General features: G+C 56.1%; 8 protein-coding genes across 8 annotated transcripts; 3 read left to right on the plus strand and 5 right to left on the minus strand.

Annotated features, from left to right (window-relative positions):
• Window positions 1–89: 89 nt before the first annotated feature.
• Window positions 90–1177, minus strand: LY79DRAFT_519212 (uncharacterized protein; the record flags this gene model as incomplete). The annotated part of the gene is made up of 2 exons (XM_060555113.1): window positions 90–1033; window positions 1099–1177. 2 exons carry the CDS (start codon window positions 1175–1177, stop codon window positions 90–92), a joined length of 1023 nt encoding a protein of 340 aa, XP_060412307.1.
• A 1041-nt stretch (window positions 1178–2218) lies between these two features.
• LY79DRAFT_519174 (WD domain-containing protein) lies at window positions 2219–3852 on the minus strand (the record flags this gene model as incomplete). The annotated part of the gene is made up of 2 exons (XM_060555108.1): window positions 2219–2715; window positions 2790–3852. 2 exons carry the CDS (start codon window positions 3850–3852, stop codon window positions 2219–2221), a joined length of 1560 nt encoding a protein of 519 aa, XP_060412308.1.
• Window positions 3853–4131: 279 nt separating this feature from the next.
• Window positions 4132–4799, plus strand: LY79DRAFT_275056 (uncharacterized protein). The gene has a single exon (XM_060552060.1). It carries the CDS (start codon window positions 4175–4177, stop codon window positions 4682–4684), a length of 510 nt encoding a protein of 169 aa, XP_060412309.1. The 5' UTR covers window positions 4132–4174; the 3' UTR covers window positions 4685–4799.
• On the minus strand, window positions 4701–5437 carry LY79DRAFT_591648 (cornichon protein; the record flags this gene model as incomplete). The annotated part of the gene is made up of 4 exons (XM_060561306.1): window positions 4701–4793; window positions 4847–4913; window positions 4969–5124; window positions 5337–5437. 4 exons carry the CDS (start codon window positions 5435–5437, stop codon window positions 4701–4703), a joined length of 417 nt encoding a protein of 138 aa, XP_060412310.1.
• A 1581-nt stretch (window positions 5438–7018) lies between these two features.
• LY79DRAFT_559221 (methionine aminopeptidase) lies at window positions 7019–8901 on the minus strand. Its single transcript, XM_060558235.1, has 4 exons — window positions 8432–8901; window positions 7953–8354; window positions 7332–7878; window positions 7019–7245 (listed from the first exon to the last, which is right to left on the minus strand). Exons 1-4 carry the CDS (start codon window positions 8570–8572, stop codon window positions 7124–7126), a joined length of 1212 nt encoding a protein of 403 aa, XP_060412311.1. The 5' UTR covers window positions 8573–8901; the 3' UTR covers window positions 7019–7123.
• Window positions 8902–9041: 140 nt separating this feature from the next.
• Window positions 9042–11437, plus strand: LY79DRAFT_559224 (kynurenine 3-monooxygenase). Its single transcript, XM_060558236.1, has 4 exons — window positions 9042–9477; window positions 9780–9997; window positions 10054–10473; window positions 10526–11437. The coding sequence occupies exons 1-4, from the start codon at window positions 9366–9368 to the stop codon at window positions 11285–11287; spliced, it is 1512 nt and encodes a 503-aa protein (XP_060412312.1). The 5' UTR covers window positions 9042–9365; the 3' UTR covers window positions 11288–11437.
• A 307-nt stretch (window positions 11438–11744) lies between these two features.
• Window positions 11745–12048, plus strand: LY79DRAFT_559226 (FMN-dependent dehydrogenase). Its single transcript, XM_060558237.1, has one exon. It carries the CDS (start codon window positions 11830–11832, stop codon window positions 11983–11985), a length of 156 nt encoding a protein of 51 aa, XP_060412313.1. The 5' UTR covers window positions 11745–11829; the 3' UTR covers window positions 11986–12048.
• A 197-nt stretch (window positions 12049–12245) lies between these two features.
• On the minus strand, window positions 12246–15727 carry LY79DRAFT_610600 (OPT oligopeptide transporter). The gene is made up of 5 exons (XM_060561939.1): window positions 14820–15727; window positions 13805–14744; window positions 13135–13754; window positions 13017–13073; window positions 12246–12957 (listed from the first exon to the last, which is right to left on the minus strand). The coding sequence occupies exons 1-5, from the start codon at window positions 15331–15333 to the stop codon at window positions 12449–12451; spliced, it is 2640 nt and encodes an 879-aa protein (XP_060412314.1). The 5' UTR covers window positions 15334–15727; the 3' UTR covers window positions 12246–12448.
• Between the last annotated feature and the right edge of the window lie 277 nt (window positions 15728–16004).

Here is a 16004-nt window from a genome sequence, read left to right on the forward strand (position 1 = left end):
ACTTCCCATATTGTTTCCCCTAGTGTTGAGTGTGCCACGAGAGAGACGCTTAATGCAAGCTCAACGACCCATCTCGTCCTGCCGTCCGTCTAGTCTACATCGTCTATCCAACCGCCTCCACTTCCGAGGCCAAGCACATCATGCAAACACCCCAACACAACCTTCCAGACACCCTCCCGCCAGATGACCTCCAGGAGGCCACCCGTTCCATCGTTGTTCTTGGAAGAGAACATGCCCCATGGACCTCTCGCGGACCCGGTACCCCTGACGTACGCCATTGAGTAGACGGCCCGGGCGTGACCCTTCCCCGACATGTATGGTACCCCGAGCCCCTCCGCCCCGGTCCGCGAGGCAGACACCACAAAGACATCGTACACGTATCGCGGTGTCGGCGGCTCCACAAGCGGCAGCGACCTCGTCTTCGAGACATCAGACAAGTGTCCGAACTTGCCTCTCCACCTTTTCCCCTTCCCGACAGCACCCTTCTTACTACGGAGTTTTTGTTCTTGTTGCTGCTGCTGCTGCCTCGGCGTCGAAGGGGCCCTCTGCTCCTCCCACCTCGCCCCCTCAAGGACGCAATAACTCCCGCCCTCTATCTCCGCTGCATCCCAACCCACCACCTCGATCCCCGACCCTGTCCCCGACCCCGTACCGAAGCCCCATCCGGCAGACCGCTGTCCCTGCCCCGCCCCGAAGGACCTCGTCCTGGCGTCCCCTCTCGAGGTCCTCGGTCGCCGGGGATACGGCGGCCTGTGGCTCCTCACGTCCAGCCAATCGCCGTCCGCGTCCCTGTCCCGCCGCGAGCGCTCGTGGGCGGTGGTGTATGTCGTGGCGCGTGTGGAAGATGTGTACGTCGACATCCAGGACGGCGAGTTAGTGTACGTGGACGCGTACACCGGCCCCGGGACGCTGAGCGCGCTTTTCTGCGCCGTCTCCGGACCTTCCTCTTCCTCATAATCCTCTTTTTCTTCGTCGTCGTCGTCTGAGGGTAGATTCCGGAGCACGACTTCTGGTCCGGCGAGCTCGGGGGGCGCTGGGGTGTGGTCTGCCAATGCCGATGCTGCCGTGCACAATGAGGATGTGGCGGTTTCGAGAGACGACCTCGACGAGCGTCGTTGACGTTGTTGTTGGCGATGGCTTCGTCGCTCTCGGCATTGTTTACGAAGCCGGCTTCCATCTTGTCTGCACTCTTCGCAGGGGACCTCAAGGTCGGGCGAGCACGAGTCTTTGGTGCCCACCCCGGCCCCCTCGCTCGTGTCGGCGTCCTCCGCATCGTCGGGGGCAATGTCCCAGTATGCCGAATCCATTTTCTAGAGGAGACCGTGAAGGAGGCGTTTCCCCACGCAAGCAGCCTTCGCCCGAAAATCCCGGTAGACGCAGCAGAGATAGCTCTCGATGGGCCAGGTTCACGTGCATAGATATGTGTTCATATATCCCTAGACAGAAAGTGAGGCGGGACAATCGGAACCATGTGATGCCCGAATGTTTCTTACCGTTACGCGATTTGGCAAAAAGAAGAAGGGAAAAAAAAATGCAAATCAATAATGAGACACGCCCACCTGCATAAGTAAGGTAGTTGGCGACTTGGAGTAAGAATGCCAATGACCGACCGCATTGAAACTCGACCCCCTCACCACCCACCCCCCTTGAGGAGTTTGCGGGGGGATCGAATGGACTAGCTGTGAGAATGGCGCACACCAGTGGCCATACCAAGCGGCATGTGATTGGAGCGCGATGCCGCCGCCGCGCGTGTCGAGGTACGTCGGTCGTACGTGTGTGGTGCGTGCATCAATGTGGCCGTTTCCAGAAAAGGCATCCCGTTGCGTTCGCTGAGGCCAAGAAAGCCTAGATTACTCTGCGGGAGCGCAACTGGATTCGTTCGGCGATGTATCGGACGTGCCGTCTCTCGTGTTGCGAGGTCGATAATAGTCGGTGAGCGAGACATGATGACGGAAGACTTGACCCCTTCAATGCTGCGGAACATACGCCAGTTGAGACCGGCAAGGGAAAATAGCAACGGCGAGAGAAAGCACAAAGGCAATCGGAGGGGGTGAGTCAAAAAGGAATAGGGGAGGATTGGTGTGTTGCGAGATGGTTGCCAATGGGAACAAACCCCCCAGGCCATGTCGTATTGATTTCCCTTTTTTCCTAACGCCAAGCAATGCCCTACAATACAAGCCTCTCCGACACGCAAACATTCCTTTGCAACAGAGACGAATCAGTCCCAATACCGGATGTCGCCCTCTGCGCCCGCCGACACGAACTTGCTCGTCTCTTGGGGATGCCACGCGACGCATGTGACGGGCTGGTCGCCCGCTTTGAGTTTGTGGTACATCTTGCACGTCTTCCAGTCCCAGAAGCACACAAACCCCTGCGTGTCGCCACTGGCCAGGAACTGCCCGTCGGGACTGACGCTTACGTCGATGGCCGTGCCGGCGTTGTTGTGGCCCCGGTATGACTTCTTGCGGTTCTGTCGGAACTTGTCGTTGGCCCCGTACACGACAATCTGGTTGTCCGACGACTGGAACGCGACGTATTTCCCGCTCGGGTGCGGCGTCGCCCGCGTCATCGGATACATGTAGGGCTCCGCGATGTACTTGATGGGGACCGGGATGTTGTAGTCCCACGCTCGAAGCGACTTGTCGTCCGAGGTCGTCATGAAGCGGCGGCCCTCGTCGACAAAGGTGATTGTGTTGATGGCTGCGAGGTGGTGGTCTGCAGAAAAAAAAAAGGAAAAAAATTAGTATTCCTGAGTGTAAGGCCAGCCAGGGAGGAAAAGAGCAACGAACCGTATTCTTGGACAATCTCGTTGCCGGCGCGCGTGTCCCACTGCACAATCTTCTTGTCCGACATGCCGGCCACGAACTCGTGAGCGTGCTCCGCCGACGGGTTGAACCGCACGACGTGCGGCGTCTTACCCGTCGAGAATCGGCTCAGACATGTACCCGTCTCGGTATCCCACAATTTAATCTGCCGGTCAAAGCTGGCCGAAAGGAACTGCGTGCCAGAGTTGTTGAAGGTCGCGTCCGACACCGCCTTGGCGTGGCCCGAGTACGTCCGCAGCAGCTCGCGGTTGTGATAGACGTCCCAGATCTTGACCATCGAGTCCGCCGACGCAGACAGCAGCAGGTGGCCGGAGCCGGGGAAGAAGCGCAGGGCCGTGACGGCCTTTGAATGGTCTCGCCACGTGTGGATCTGCTTCTTGGGGATGAAATTGGTGACGCTACCGGGCTCCTTGCGCAGGTCGACGTCGAGGTCCAACGGGACGTGCATGTACGTCCGGCCCTGGTAGTCCCTCTCCTCGGCGCCGTGGAACGTCGTCGTCTCCTCGCCCATCTCCTCGACTTCCTTCCGCCTCGCCAGAGCCGCCTCGGGCGCGCGCAGCACCGTGCCGCTCTCGACGACGTCGTCCTCGTCCGTCACTTCTTCGTACTCCTCGTCGCTGGCCAGCTCTTCGCCCTCGCGCACGATCTCGTATTCCTCGCGCTTGTACCGAGCCCAGGGGCCGACGTAGGCGCCGTCACCCTCTACAATGGTCGCGTCGCCCTTCTTCTCGCGCGCCGAGCGTATCCGCGCGTTCTGCTCCTTGACCGCGGCGCCCGTCTGGTATTCGCGCTCCGGCCCGCCTTTTCGTTCGATCGCGCGGTGTTTGCTGCGGAAGGTGTGTTCTGAAATGTAGGTTTCCTCGGCCGTGCCGGTGAGCACATTTTTGCGCTTCAGCGTCGTCGCCTCGTCTTTGAAGGGGTTCGCGGGGCCGAGTTTGGGGCGGGCGAGATCCTCGCCGGTGTAGGGAACGACGGCGTGATCGGGCTCTGCTTCCTGCCGCACGACGAGGGCGTCCTGCGGCGCCATGTTCGGCGGGTAATCTCCGAACCCAGACATCCTGGGTACTATCGTCTGTCGCAAAGGAATTGACAGTCGTGGGGTGGTATTGTGTCACCCTGGGATTTTGGAGTGTTGCGATGATGCTGGTCCCAGGTTGCGGCAGCAAAAGTTGGCGTCACGTGATCTGATGTCAGGATCGACCTCCCCTGCGCACCTTTGAAGCTCTCCCAAATACGGAGCAGCTTGCACGCACAGCTTCGGCCCCATGCCACCCTGATATACTCCACGGTTAATACAATGCTATCCAATTTGCATAGTCTGATCGTGATCACGAGCATGGAAGGGGAAAATGAACATAGCGGGTTCGAAACATAAATCCAAACTCGTCTATGTGACATTCAGAGATCTGTCATTACTCAAATTATCGCGTCCTGCCGCTCCCAGAGCCTGCTGGCCTGGCAGCGACATCAAGGTAAATAATAATCAGCTAGGTCTTTTACATCGTAACCCGCTCCCCGTCCTATTCGATCGTGCCTATTCGTCCGTGATATTTATTTCCTTTCGTTTATCATCATCGGAATCCGGACGAAATCACCGAGGCTTCTGCCCGCAATTCCGAGAGACCAATGCAGATCAGCGCCACATATCGCCCAAAACCACACCTCGTTCTGGTATCATGGCAAACACTTTCGCCTCCCCGACCCCATGTCTAGTACTTGCTCGCCCCTTATGCCCTCAGATGGTCAGCCCCATAGGCGCATCGTCTAGAGGTCGAAAGGATGGGCGCCTAGTTGGTTCGTTCTTGTCCACGTGGCATGGTGATGTATATACTAGAATTCCGTCCCGTTGCCGTACGTAGGGATAGGAATGAGCGTCTAAGACGACTCGTCGCGGATCAGGGCGACGATCATGCTGTAAAGGTAGAAGAAGAACATGATGAGATGGAAGCCGAGCTTCACGAAGGATTCCTGCGCGCTTGTCAGATACAGTGAGGCGCGGCTCGGGAACACATCGTCATTACCTTCTTGTGCACGTTCAGCTTGCGGAAAATCTCGGTGGCATCCAGCAAGTGGGTGTTATCGACGATCCTAAATCACGGTCAGCGCCCAATCTCTGTCAGCAGGCCGACTGGAGTGGACATACTTCTTGATGTTGTAGGCGACGAGCGGCAGATTCAAGATCAACGGCACCCAGTATCCGTTGATGAGGAACATGAAGGTCAGAAATCCGTGGACAGCAGCTTCGGGGATGATGTAGGTGTTGAGGCGGTTGCAGAGGTCAATAGGGTTAATGTAGTCGCTGCAGAGTCCTTGGGTTAGCATCGATCGCAGACCTGAAGCTTATGAGAAGACAAGCACGAGCGGCGCGCGGCAGCCGCATTGCCAAGAAGACAGACAGCTTCGTCCGAGCATGAGGAAGCGGCGGGCGCTGCATGCTGCAGGGCAGTGGGAGGACGCGTCCCAGGCAGTGCGGGATCGGAGCAGGATGAGAGCAGAAGGACAAATACATACCATTCCAGATCGCTGTACATGATGGTGAAGAAGACCTGCAGGAACAGGTTGACGGCGTTTACCAACACCGCGAAGAGGTATAACCATGCTTCGCCGGACATTTTGACGGTAGTGGCACAGAGCTGCGCGACTTTGGATGTGTTTAGGTTGGTGAAGAGTTGCAGAAGAGAAGCGACAGCAGCACAAAGAAGGCGCTTTTTGCTGTTGGCGTTGTCGGTTGACGACCTGAAGCTTGCGAGGCTGCTTGGAGCTTGCTGTGCGGTGCGGTGCAGTGCGGTGCGGCGCGGGCGGGTGGAATGCTTCCTGCGACGTCACTAGGGTGATGTAAGGTTGGAGGAGGGATGGATGGATGAGTGGATGAATGGTGGGTGTTATGTTGCGGTGGTGTTGGCAAGGTTGGGGCAAGACACGTATAGGGATTTCCAACGGAGGGAGCGGGCGCCGGAGATGGGTAGCTTGGGAAGAGGGAGAAGGAGGTGATGTTGAGTCGTGGCTCCAGAGAGAGAGAGACAGAGAGAGGCTCGTTGGTTCTGGCGGTAGCCACTAGCGAGCCGAGTCGTGGAAAATCGGGAGGGTGGGTTACGGGGCTCAAAACCTTTAATGATGAAAGAGGCTCGATGCCTTACTCCGTACAGTACCGTAGTAAGCAAGTACCTTGCTCCTCTCCTCCTCGCCATCCCGCTTTCCAACGCTCGCTGCGCGCACTCTCCTTTCCCTCCCGAGTCCCCAGCCAGTAGTATCCCCCTTCTAGGTAGTCTCCCCCATCTCACCTGGAGGTATTCAACCAGTAAGGCGCTCTCTGGAAGAGTCTGAAAGGTTTAGTGCAAGTCCGGGTTCCCACTGGGGCTCCCCAAGACAAACCTGCACCTTACAGGTATGCGAGGTACGTACCCTCTAGACCAATTCGCCGCCGCCACAGCTGGTTGTTGCTATCACTGCACTCTTACGCGCTGTTTTCCTGCCAAGTTCATACTCGTTCACTGAAGAGAGGAGGGGCAAAAAAAGCCAGATCCCAATAACCTCAGCCACATTGCGCAGTTGATGGCGCATACACAGGAGGGGGGAACAAACAAAAACCCCACCTACAGGTCTTTACGTCTAGGGGCCCCTCGATGCTAGAACCCAGGGCTTTCCCTCCATCTCCGATCACACGGTGGCTGGGAGGCTGGGTCCAGCTCCATCATCTCCCTAACATTGACCATGGCGCCAACAGGTGGCAGAATGCAGCCAGACGCGAGGAATCCGTTTGCTCATGTGTCACATGCGAACTCCTCCGTAAACGCACAGTAAGACAGCGCATCCGCAGTATGCACTGAGCAGTCAATTGGATGCGTCGAGTTGGCGAGACTGGATAACGGTGCCCGGCCGGAAGCCCATGTCGCCCCATGGCAGCGGCTCGGGATGCCCCCTGGCTTCACCTTTGCCCAGCTGTCGTCTGCGTCTGCAAGGGCCAGGGACTGGGACTGGACCCCTCAGATCAACGTGCACGCCCTCCCCCTGGGCAAGGAAACATGGCTCACGTGTCCATCACCACTACAATGGTGGGATTGATTGTCGGGATCCCAATGCTTTGATATTCAAGGGCTATCACTTACAACCGTGATGGCCTGTTTTGGTTGACATGTGTCCCAGTGCCATATGCTCGAGCCATGCCGCCTCTTCAAATTAGCTCCAGCCCCCCCCCCCCCGTGTGCACTCGCCCCATGAGCCCATAACCGCCCGGTTTTCCATCAACCGAACGCCTCTGCCGCTTGCTAATGCTCTCATTTTAATGCTTATATAACGGTCTATGCAGTAGCGCCGGTCGTCTCGCCGTTAGTGCCGGGCATCGGAATCTTGCCGCCTGGCGAGTTGGCAGTCCTGGCTGTAAGAACCTCGACTCCGTCCTCTGTCACGAGGAGAGTGTGCTCTGTAATTCGCGTCAGCCATTCGTTTTTGAACACGTCTGTGTGGTTCCGAAGAAGGAAAGTTGGAGGGGGAGGTCAAGGCACTCACCAAATTGCGCAGTCTTCTTGCCGTCAATCGTTGTGCTGGTCCAGTTGTCGGGCCAGGTGACGTCGCGGTACTTGCCAAGGGCGATCATCGGCTCGATGGTGAAGGTCATGCCGGGTTTGCACTCTCCTACCGTCTTGTTCTTGGCGTAGTGAGGGACGTTGGGAGGGCAGTGGAAAAGCGAGTTGATGCCGTGGCCGCAGTAGGTGCGGATAACGCTGCAGTTCCTTTCCTTGGCTATCTTCTCGATGATGTTGCCGAACTCACGGATGAGCGTTCCGGGCTTGACCTCGGCGATGGCGGCATCAAGGCAATCGCGCGCCGCCTCCACTACCCTGACAGAGTCGGGGTCTGCCTTGGCGCGGTCGCCAACGTAGTACGTCTCGTTCAGGTCGCCGTGGTAACCCTCGAAGTAGAGCGTGACGTCGATGTTGAGAATGTCCCCGTCCAGAAGGACACGCTGATCGGGGATTCCGTGGCAAATGACTTCGTTTACCGACGTGCACACCGACTTGGGGAAGTGGTTGTAATTCAGGGGAGAGGGGTAGGCCTGCGGGTTTGGTTTCTCGTCAGCCTTCTCCCAGGCGCGCTCCAGCGCAGATGCTCACAGGGTGGCCAACTCACATTGCGCTCTATGCAGGCCTTGTGCACGATCTCGTCGATGTAGTCGGTCGTAATGCCGGGCTTGACGGCGGCGGCGGCAATGTCGAGGACCTCACGCGCCAGGCGGCAGACCTTGCGCATGCCGGCGATGCCCTTGGCATCGAGAATGTCCACCTTGTTCCGGTTGAGGATACTTCGGGGGTACTTGGGAATGCCGTCCTTCCACCAGTCCGGGTGGGGGATATGCTTGGGAACGGTGCGGCGCTCGGAGAGGGGGTAGACGGGGCGCAGAGAGCCGGTGAAGGGGTACGTCGGGAATGGGTTGAAGACACCCGTCTCTGGATCTGGTTTAGAAACAACCTTTGGTGGGAGGACATGGTGCAAAATACTCGTTTCTGTCTTGTGCATAGCCTTGTGGTTGCTCTGCAAGGGGACGTCAGCAACTGTCGCGATTGCTCCCGTGGCAGCAGCACGGCGGGTGTCGTCATTTGCTTGCTTACCCAATTCTTCTTGAAACAATCCTGCGAACAGAAGAAGCTGTCCTTCACACCCAGCTTCAAGCATGTCGGGCATTGCAAGGAACCGGCGTCATTGGGGCAGTCGACGCCGAGACACTTCTTCTTTGCAGGGGGCTCGGTCATGATGGCGGTCGTTTGGTGGTGGAGGGGTAGTAGGTGAGTGGGAGGGGGAGGTGTTGGTTCGTTACGGTCAAGATTGTATTCGGAGGGATCGACGCGATGTGGGAAAGAAAAAAAAGAAAAAGAAAAAAAAAAGAGACCCCGGAAATGGCAAACGGCAGGGTTCAGTTACACGAGGCGACGATGTAAGACTCTCGAATCACACGCCCTAAAGTTGACAGTTCGGGTGCGGCAAGGTGACCTGAGCCGAGAGAGAGAGGAATAATTCCATTTTAGAGACTGTGATAGGCGCTTTGGCGCTGTCTTTTCCCCCGCTGCGACACACGCAAACCACCAGGCTTGTGGACTTTTAAAGCGGGCGGATCAAAAAATCGATGCACCGATAAGAAAACAGCCCAGAGGCTGTGCCTTCCGTTATCGATAAGATTAATTGGTGCATCAGTGCGAGTTTGTAAGCCACAAGCAGCAGGAAGGGCCCTGACCAACTTGCCAGGCCGGGCCCAGAACACAAAAGATGCAAGAAACCTTAGTAAACAAAGGAAAGTCTCTTTCTCTCTCTTGCATCGGAGCTTCCCTTGTCGGGGCTTCCGGAGTATTTCCGCGAGCCGAACCGCCGACAGGGCCCCGACGTTCGCCGCTCTATGCGCAGAAAAGTCGTTGACGCCTGCAATCATGGGGGACTTGTCACGTCACTGAGCAAAAAGCCTTCCTCTCAGTCCATTTCGGCCGCTTCAATAAGCAAACTGAGAGAGACGGACAAGGAAACAGAGATACCGCTTGGCCCTCAGCTATCAGCATGGCCAAACCCCAGAAAGTCGTCGTGGTCGGCGCCGGTCCCGTTGGCTCGCTAGCGGCGTTGTACGCTGCGCAGCGCGGATACAATGTCGAGATTTATGAGCTGAGAGCCGGTGAGTCGTGTGTTGCAATTTTCACGATTCTCTCAAGTCTCTGAATGCCCCTTTTGAGTCAGGCGGGCAGCCATGGGAAGATCGCCGCACTTCTCGTGGATCCCACCCCACCAACTGACCTGCACCCCAAGTTGCCAGCACGGGATGGGATCCGTTGAAGGATGAGGGTGTGGTTTTGCGCCTCCTGGGGAACTGCTAGCTTTTTCGGCCACAACGACGGCCGGAACGTTGAAAAGCAATTACCAATAGTGATTTACTGGCGACTGGCTCACTTGGACAAGACTGACAGCCTGCCTGTACAGACTTGCGGGATCCTTCAACAACCCTCTTAAACTTCACCCGGTCCATCAACTTGGCGCTGTCGGAGCGCGGCATCAACGCCATGCGCAATGCTGGCCAACCAAAGCTACTGGAACATGTCTTTGGCGCCACTATCCCCATGCGGGGACGCATGATCCATGGCAGAACCCCGAAGGGTGATCTGTACGAGATCGCCCAGGATTACGACGTTCATGGCAGGGTTGGTTGATTCACAAATCCAGCCCCCCAGTTGCAACATGCTGACCATGACCGCAGGCCATCTACGCCGTGGACCGAGCCGGTCTGAACAAGCGCATGCTTGACATTCTCGAAGAGATGTCCAACGTCAAGTTCTTCTTCAACCACAAGCTCACCGGCGCAGACTTTAGGAAATGCAAGGCTTGGTTCGAGGTCATGACCTCTGAGTCCGCGACAGGCCGTGCCAAAGAGATTGAGATCGACTTCGACCTCATGATCGGTGCCGATGGCGCCCATTCAGCCGTCAGGTACCATCTAATGAAGTTCACCCGGATGAACTACAAGCAGGAGTACATCGACACCCTGTGGTGCGAGTTCCAGATCAAGCCCGCGAAGCCCCCTTCGGCGGGCGGCGAGGGTCCCCATTTCAGAATCTCACCAAACCACCTCCACATCTGGCCCGGCAAAGACTTCATGTTCATTGCCATCCCCAGCGACGTGAGCACCTAGATTCTGTGCCCTTGGCGCGGTGCCCGCTAACAGTTGGCAGGACGGATCTTTCACATGCACACTATTCCTGCCCAGCGAGCAAACCGTGGCGCTAGAAAACGACCCCTCCAGCGTGCCCACCTTTTTTAACAAGCACTTCCCAGGTGTCACAGATCTCATCCCCGCAGAGAACCTGATCGCGTCCTTCAAGCAGAACCCACATCTACCTTTGATCAGTATCAAGTGCAGCCCATACCACTATGACGCCTCCGCAATTATCGTTGGCGACGCTGCACACGCCATGGTTCCCTTCTACGGTCAAGGCATGAACGCGGGCCTGGAAGATGTCCGAATCCTCTTCTCCATCTTGGACAAGCACTGCCGCATGGGCGAAGTCAACGACCCTACAGGACAAGCAGACGCCGCCGCCGCAGCAGCCCACCAGAGAGGCGTCGCGCTGGCCGAGTACACGGCGAACAGAGTCCCTGATGCGCACTCCATCAATGATCTCGCCCTCCAGAACTACGTCGAGATGCGCGCCTCGGTGCTGTCCCCCCGCTACCGCCTCCGGAAGTGGCTCGAGGAGGCCATATCTGTGTATATGCCCGGTCTGGGCTGGCAGACGAAGTACTCGCGCGTCAGCTTCGGGAACGAGCGGTACTCGGAGGTCGTCGCCAAGAGTAACCACCAAGGCCAGGTGCTGTTGAAGACGTTTGAAGCGCTCGTTTACAGTCCGCTGGTAATCGGGGCCGTGTATTTGTGGTGGAAGCGACCGCAGGCGGTTGTCGGCGCCGTGCAAAGGCTTTTGCGGACTTTACTGTAAAACCAAAGCGTGTTTGGGGGTTGTAGTCACGATATGAATGCCAAGTGCATATGTGCAAATCTAAAAATAAGAAGAAAATTCCCGAGAAGGGAAAGCGTACTTGCACTGTGGTCCACGGAGCTCAAAAGATTTGGTAAATATAATATGAACAGTTCTGACTGATGATGGCATAAGCAGCATCTCAAGACCTAAGGATATATCATTATACTGAGACACCAGGTTGAAAGTCTTCTCAGCGGCTTACACTTTGCATGGTGAAGAATTGGTACACCTTTCCCTGACACGGTGATCTATCCGAGATTGCCGCCGGCAAGCAGGCCGGCACCCTCAACGGGTCCCAGGACATCTTCCAGCAGATCTACACCAACGTCAACCTCTCCGTCACCTAGGAGAACGTCCGCCACGCCGAGCGCACTGGCACTAAGGCCATCGTCTTGGCCATCGACGCCCCCGACGACTCCGGCCGCCACCGAGCCGCCCGCTACGACACCACCAATGCCAACTCCGTGTCCTCCGCCCTCAGCTGGAACATCTTCGTCCAGATGAGAAACAAAACCGCTCTGCCCATCATCCTCAAGGGCATCACCACCGTCGAAGATGCCCTCCACGTAGTCGATGAGGGTGCCAAGGTCATCTGCATCTCTAGCCACGGCGGCCGTCAGCTCGATCACACTCCTAGGTCCCTCGAGATCACTTAGGAGATCTACCGCAACGTCTCCGAGGTCTTCCGAAATTTTGACGTCGTGGCCGACAGCGGCGTCTACTACGGCAACGACGGGCTCAAGCTACGAGCCCTCGGTGTTAAGGTCGTCGGCATGGGCCTTCCTTTCATGTACGCCAAGTGCTACAACCTTGAGGGTGTTACCAAGGACATCAATACCACCAGGATCGAGATTGTCCGTTTCATGATCAAATAGATGTTACCTCTGCCTTAGCGAAAATATACGAACCCAAAACTCGGGGTTGTGAAACATGTGATGCCATTTCTAAAGACTGCGTAGTTGGAAAAGGCTACTAATACATGTATGTATCTCGAACAGCAGGTCTCCTTCAAGCCAAGAACTCAATATCGCCACGAATACATCGTTGGCTCCGCCTTCGCTTGTAAGCATCTTCTCCTCCGAGAACAAATAGGGGTCTCTGACCGATCTACGTCGCGGCCTACGTCGGAAACGTTCCTCTCTCAGGACCGAAGTACCCTCTCTCGGGAATCGGAAGGATCCCAATCTGACTTCCATCGACCCCGGCGCCGCTAACGGTGTTGCCCCACCATCTCAAATCGATCGGATTATATCCCACGGCGAAGAACATGACCAAGGCCGAAACGGCAACGCCAGCAGTCAAGGCCGCCGACAGGACGTAGTTGTACTTTTCCCACCAGGCCAATCGGTGCCGGGGAAGCCAGTACATGAAGATGTACCCGAGGATGAAACCAGGTGTCTTGTATGAAAGATTGGAAGGTGCCCAGTGCTGGATTCCCTGGATTACGAGGATCGGATTGAGCCAAAGTAGAGATGCAACGAAGGGGAAGAGGGTCTTGTCCAAAAGAGCAAAAGTTTTCGGACTCAGCTTCTGTCGCAAACTCTCCCGTACCCCTGGGAGGTACTTTGGCCCGTAGCCTTGGCCGACCAAGAAGACGATGGCAATTATTGTTCCAAAAAGGAAGCACCCTGATGAAGCATGCGTGTTAGTCGTCGTGTTCCTAGAGCATGACCAAGTTGCGACTCACATTTCAGGATGGGATAGAAGGATACAAACATGCGCTCGGAGCCAAGAAGCCCCCACACTGAGTTGGACATTCATTAGTACGTGAGCGCTGATAGAAAAAATGAGCTTGGATAACATACTCAGCGAATTTGAGTACAATGGTGCCCCATCGCCTGCGCACGTAAAGCGGCTCTTTTGAGTGGGGGAGCATAGCCCCTTGACGTTTTCCATTATAAAGTTCTGCGTAGCCACTGCTACGAAGCATGTGATGATGATGGTGCCGATCTGGCTCCTGAAGACGGCTCGCGGGGCGATCTTGGTGTAGTGCGCCATCTTCTGATCTTGGACGTAGTTGTCTCCGTAGCCAGCGAGGGCCCAGGAACCCAGAGTCTGCGAGAAGAGGAAGGCGTTTGTGTTGCCTGGCAGCATGTAGCCCGTGATGACCTGGATCAAGGAGCCGAGCCCCAGGTTTGTTCCTGTGGTTGCGGAGAGGAAGGAAAGGGGTACTGCGAAGACTAGGTTGATGCCAATCATTAAGAACACCAGCCATACCGGAGTGTCGAGAGGGTAGATGTTGAGGAAGACGACAGAAACAACGATGGCGGCAACAAGTATCACCAAAAACCACCAATCCGGAACCTCTCCATAATGCGCCATGAGGCGGTTGTGAACGTCCATGGCCCCTTCGTAGTTGCCCTTCCCGTGGCGAAGCCCCTTGTAAAAGTCGACATACGCTGCCGATATGGTCTTCCATTGGTTTCTGCGATGCCCTTTTAGCGTCTGAAAGATGCGAATAGTCGGAAAACCTACCCCATGATGTATAAGAAGTAGACCGGGTAGAAACAATAGTTGGCCCCAACGGTAAGGAGGTACCCGGCCGAGTAGAATGGAGGCGAGTATTGCTGGTATAGGGTTTCGTTGAGCTGGTTATTGACAACCACCTTCTGCACCACGTACGTGGTGCCGTCATTGGCAAAGGGGGAGGAGGAATTTATGGGGAGATAGGCTGTATTGTACATATTAGTGTAGTAGATCCCGAGAATTATGGCTCCGCCGATGATGGCACCGAAGTACTGAGTGCAGGTCGCGAAGAAGGGCTGGGCTAGAGCGGCGTATGAAGACGTGGCGACGTTCCAGTCAAACGTCGTAACGGGGTTGAATAAACCAAGGCCCAGAGAGGAGCCCGTGATGATGGCCAAGGTCACGTTCTCTGGAGAGATCCAGGTCATCCAGTTGAAAGTTGCCAAGGCCGTGAAGAGATAGCCGGGGAACCAGTAGTAGAAGAACATGCAGATTGTGCAGACGTAGAAGAACTTGTACCGCGAAATGGTCCATCCATTGATGTTTTCCTTCGGCTCGGGGCGGGTCAGTGCTCTGTTCATGGCGATTGTCGGCAGAATCGTCGGCCAAAGGGCCTTGACTGGATAGACGCTGAACCGGCGCAGGTACCCGGCGAAACCCATGCCCATGAGTTGGACGAAGAGCGTGAGCATCAACTGGTAGCCAAAGTTCACAAAGTGCAGGCCATAGTAGACCGGCGACTTTTGCACAAGGATCATGCCGTAGCTGTTGGTGGTGTAGATTGCGATATTATACGTGATGGTTGCGAACATTTGCTCCTTGAAGTTCCAAGGGCCTGGGTTGAGAGAGTGACGAGTCCCAAAGACGGTGACGCCCCAGTCCGGAAGAACGAACTCTAGGAACTTGGCGCACGGGAACAACAAGATCTGAATGACCTGGCCGCTGAGAGCTGCACAAATATGGTGTTAGCCGGCGAAGGCAGCCCCGTGTGCCGCGAAGAAGGGCCGAGGGCACGTCAACTCACAGATGGACGGGAACCTTGAGTTGAAGAAGGTTGAGATGAAAGTCCCGATGACGGCCCAGCCGATTCCAAGAAAGTACGCCCGGAACGTCTCAATCGGCACATTTTGATCGTCCAGAATCTCTGCCACGGCGCGAACACCAGGGTACGGCGACGAGTAGCGAATCATGACGGCGTCGATCCTCAGGTCGCGGTCGTAATGTTCTCCGTACGCCTTAGGGCCCTCGAGCAGCCTCTTCATGCGGCTTCTCATGTCGGAGGGGAAGTTCCAGTCGTCCTTGAAGAACTCCACAGCCTCCTCGACGATCTCGAGAGCTTCCTCCTCGCCCATTCCGTTGATCTTTTCCAGGATGTAGTCTCCTTCTCCATTCGGGGCCAACTCCTCGAGCTTCTCATGCGAGATCTGGTCAGAGATCTTCTGCTCTGGGTTGTGACTAACTTGCGCGGGGATCTTTTCAATGTCCTCGTCCCGGGCCGGGCTCGGCCCCTCTCTGACACTCTCCACATTTCCGGACATTGTTATTGCCAGATGTCTCCACAGTGGTTACTCCCGAGTCCAGGACAAGTCGAAATTGAATGGAAACATAAGTGAATGATTTCAAAGACAAAAAGCCAGCGCCCACCTAAAGAAACAGAGTGAACCCTCCGAAGCTATATAATGTTACCATCTGTTTCGTCTGACTTAAAGTTGTGTGGCGGGCAGCCCGCAGAAGGCTGCGGGGTCGGGTTTCGGCCCAGCTATCGGGCAAGTAAGGTCGTCTAGCATGGGGGCAAATGTGTATCCAAACACCGATGCAGGGTATTACCACAGACGATTATACTCAGAATCATGTTCAACGTTACATTCTTCCAAATCAACGTTGCGCTTTAACGCTATCTAGGAGTATCAATGTGATCGTCCTGTGTCCGTATCACCCCCGCATGCTCGCTCAGAGCTCTAGCGGGTTTCCGGGCACCCAGGCACCCGTCTGTCTGTCTACTTACCAAGAGTGGTCGGCAGAATGCATGCGTCGCGAGAATCTGCCCCGCAGCAGTGCATTATCGGGCGTCGATAAGCCAACTGTAGCCGATTCCTCTGCCGCGGGGGAATGGGATGGCAGTCAGTCGAGAGTGTTGGGGTAATAGACGAGATGAGGGGTCGAAAGATCGGATGGTTGCGGAACTACGTTTGACACAGGCGCCTACTGT

This window comes from Colletotrichum navitas (genome assembly GCF_030913465.1).
Source record: "Colletotrichum navitas strain CBS 125086 chromosome Unknown LY79scaffold_46, whole genome shotgun sequence".
Classification (NCBI taxonomy): Eukaryota; Fungi; Ascomycota; class Sordariomycetes; order Glomerellales; family Glomerellaceae; genus Colletotrichum; species Colletotrichum navitas.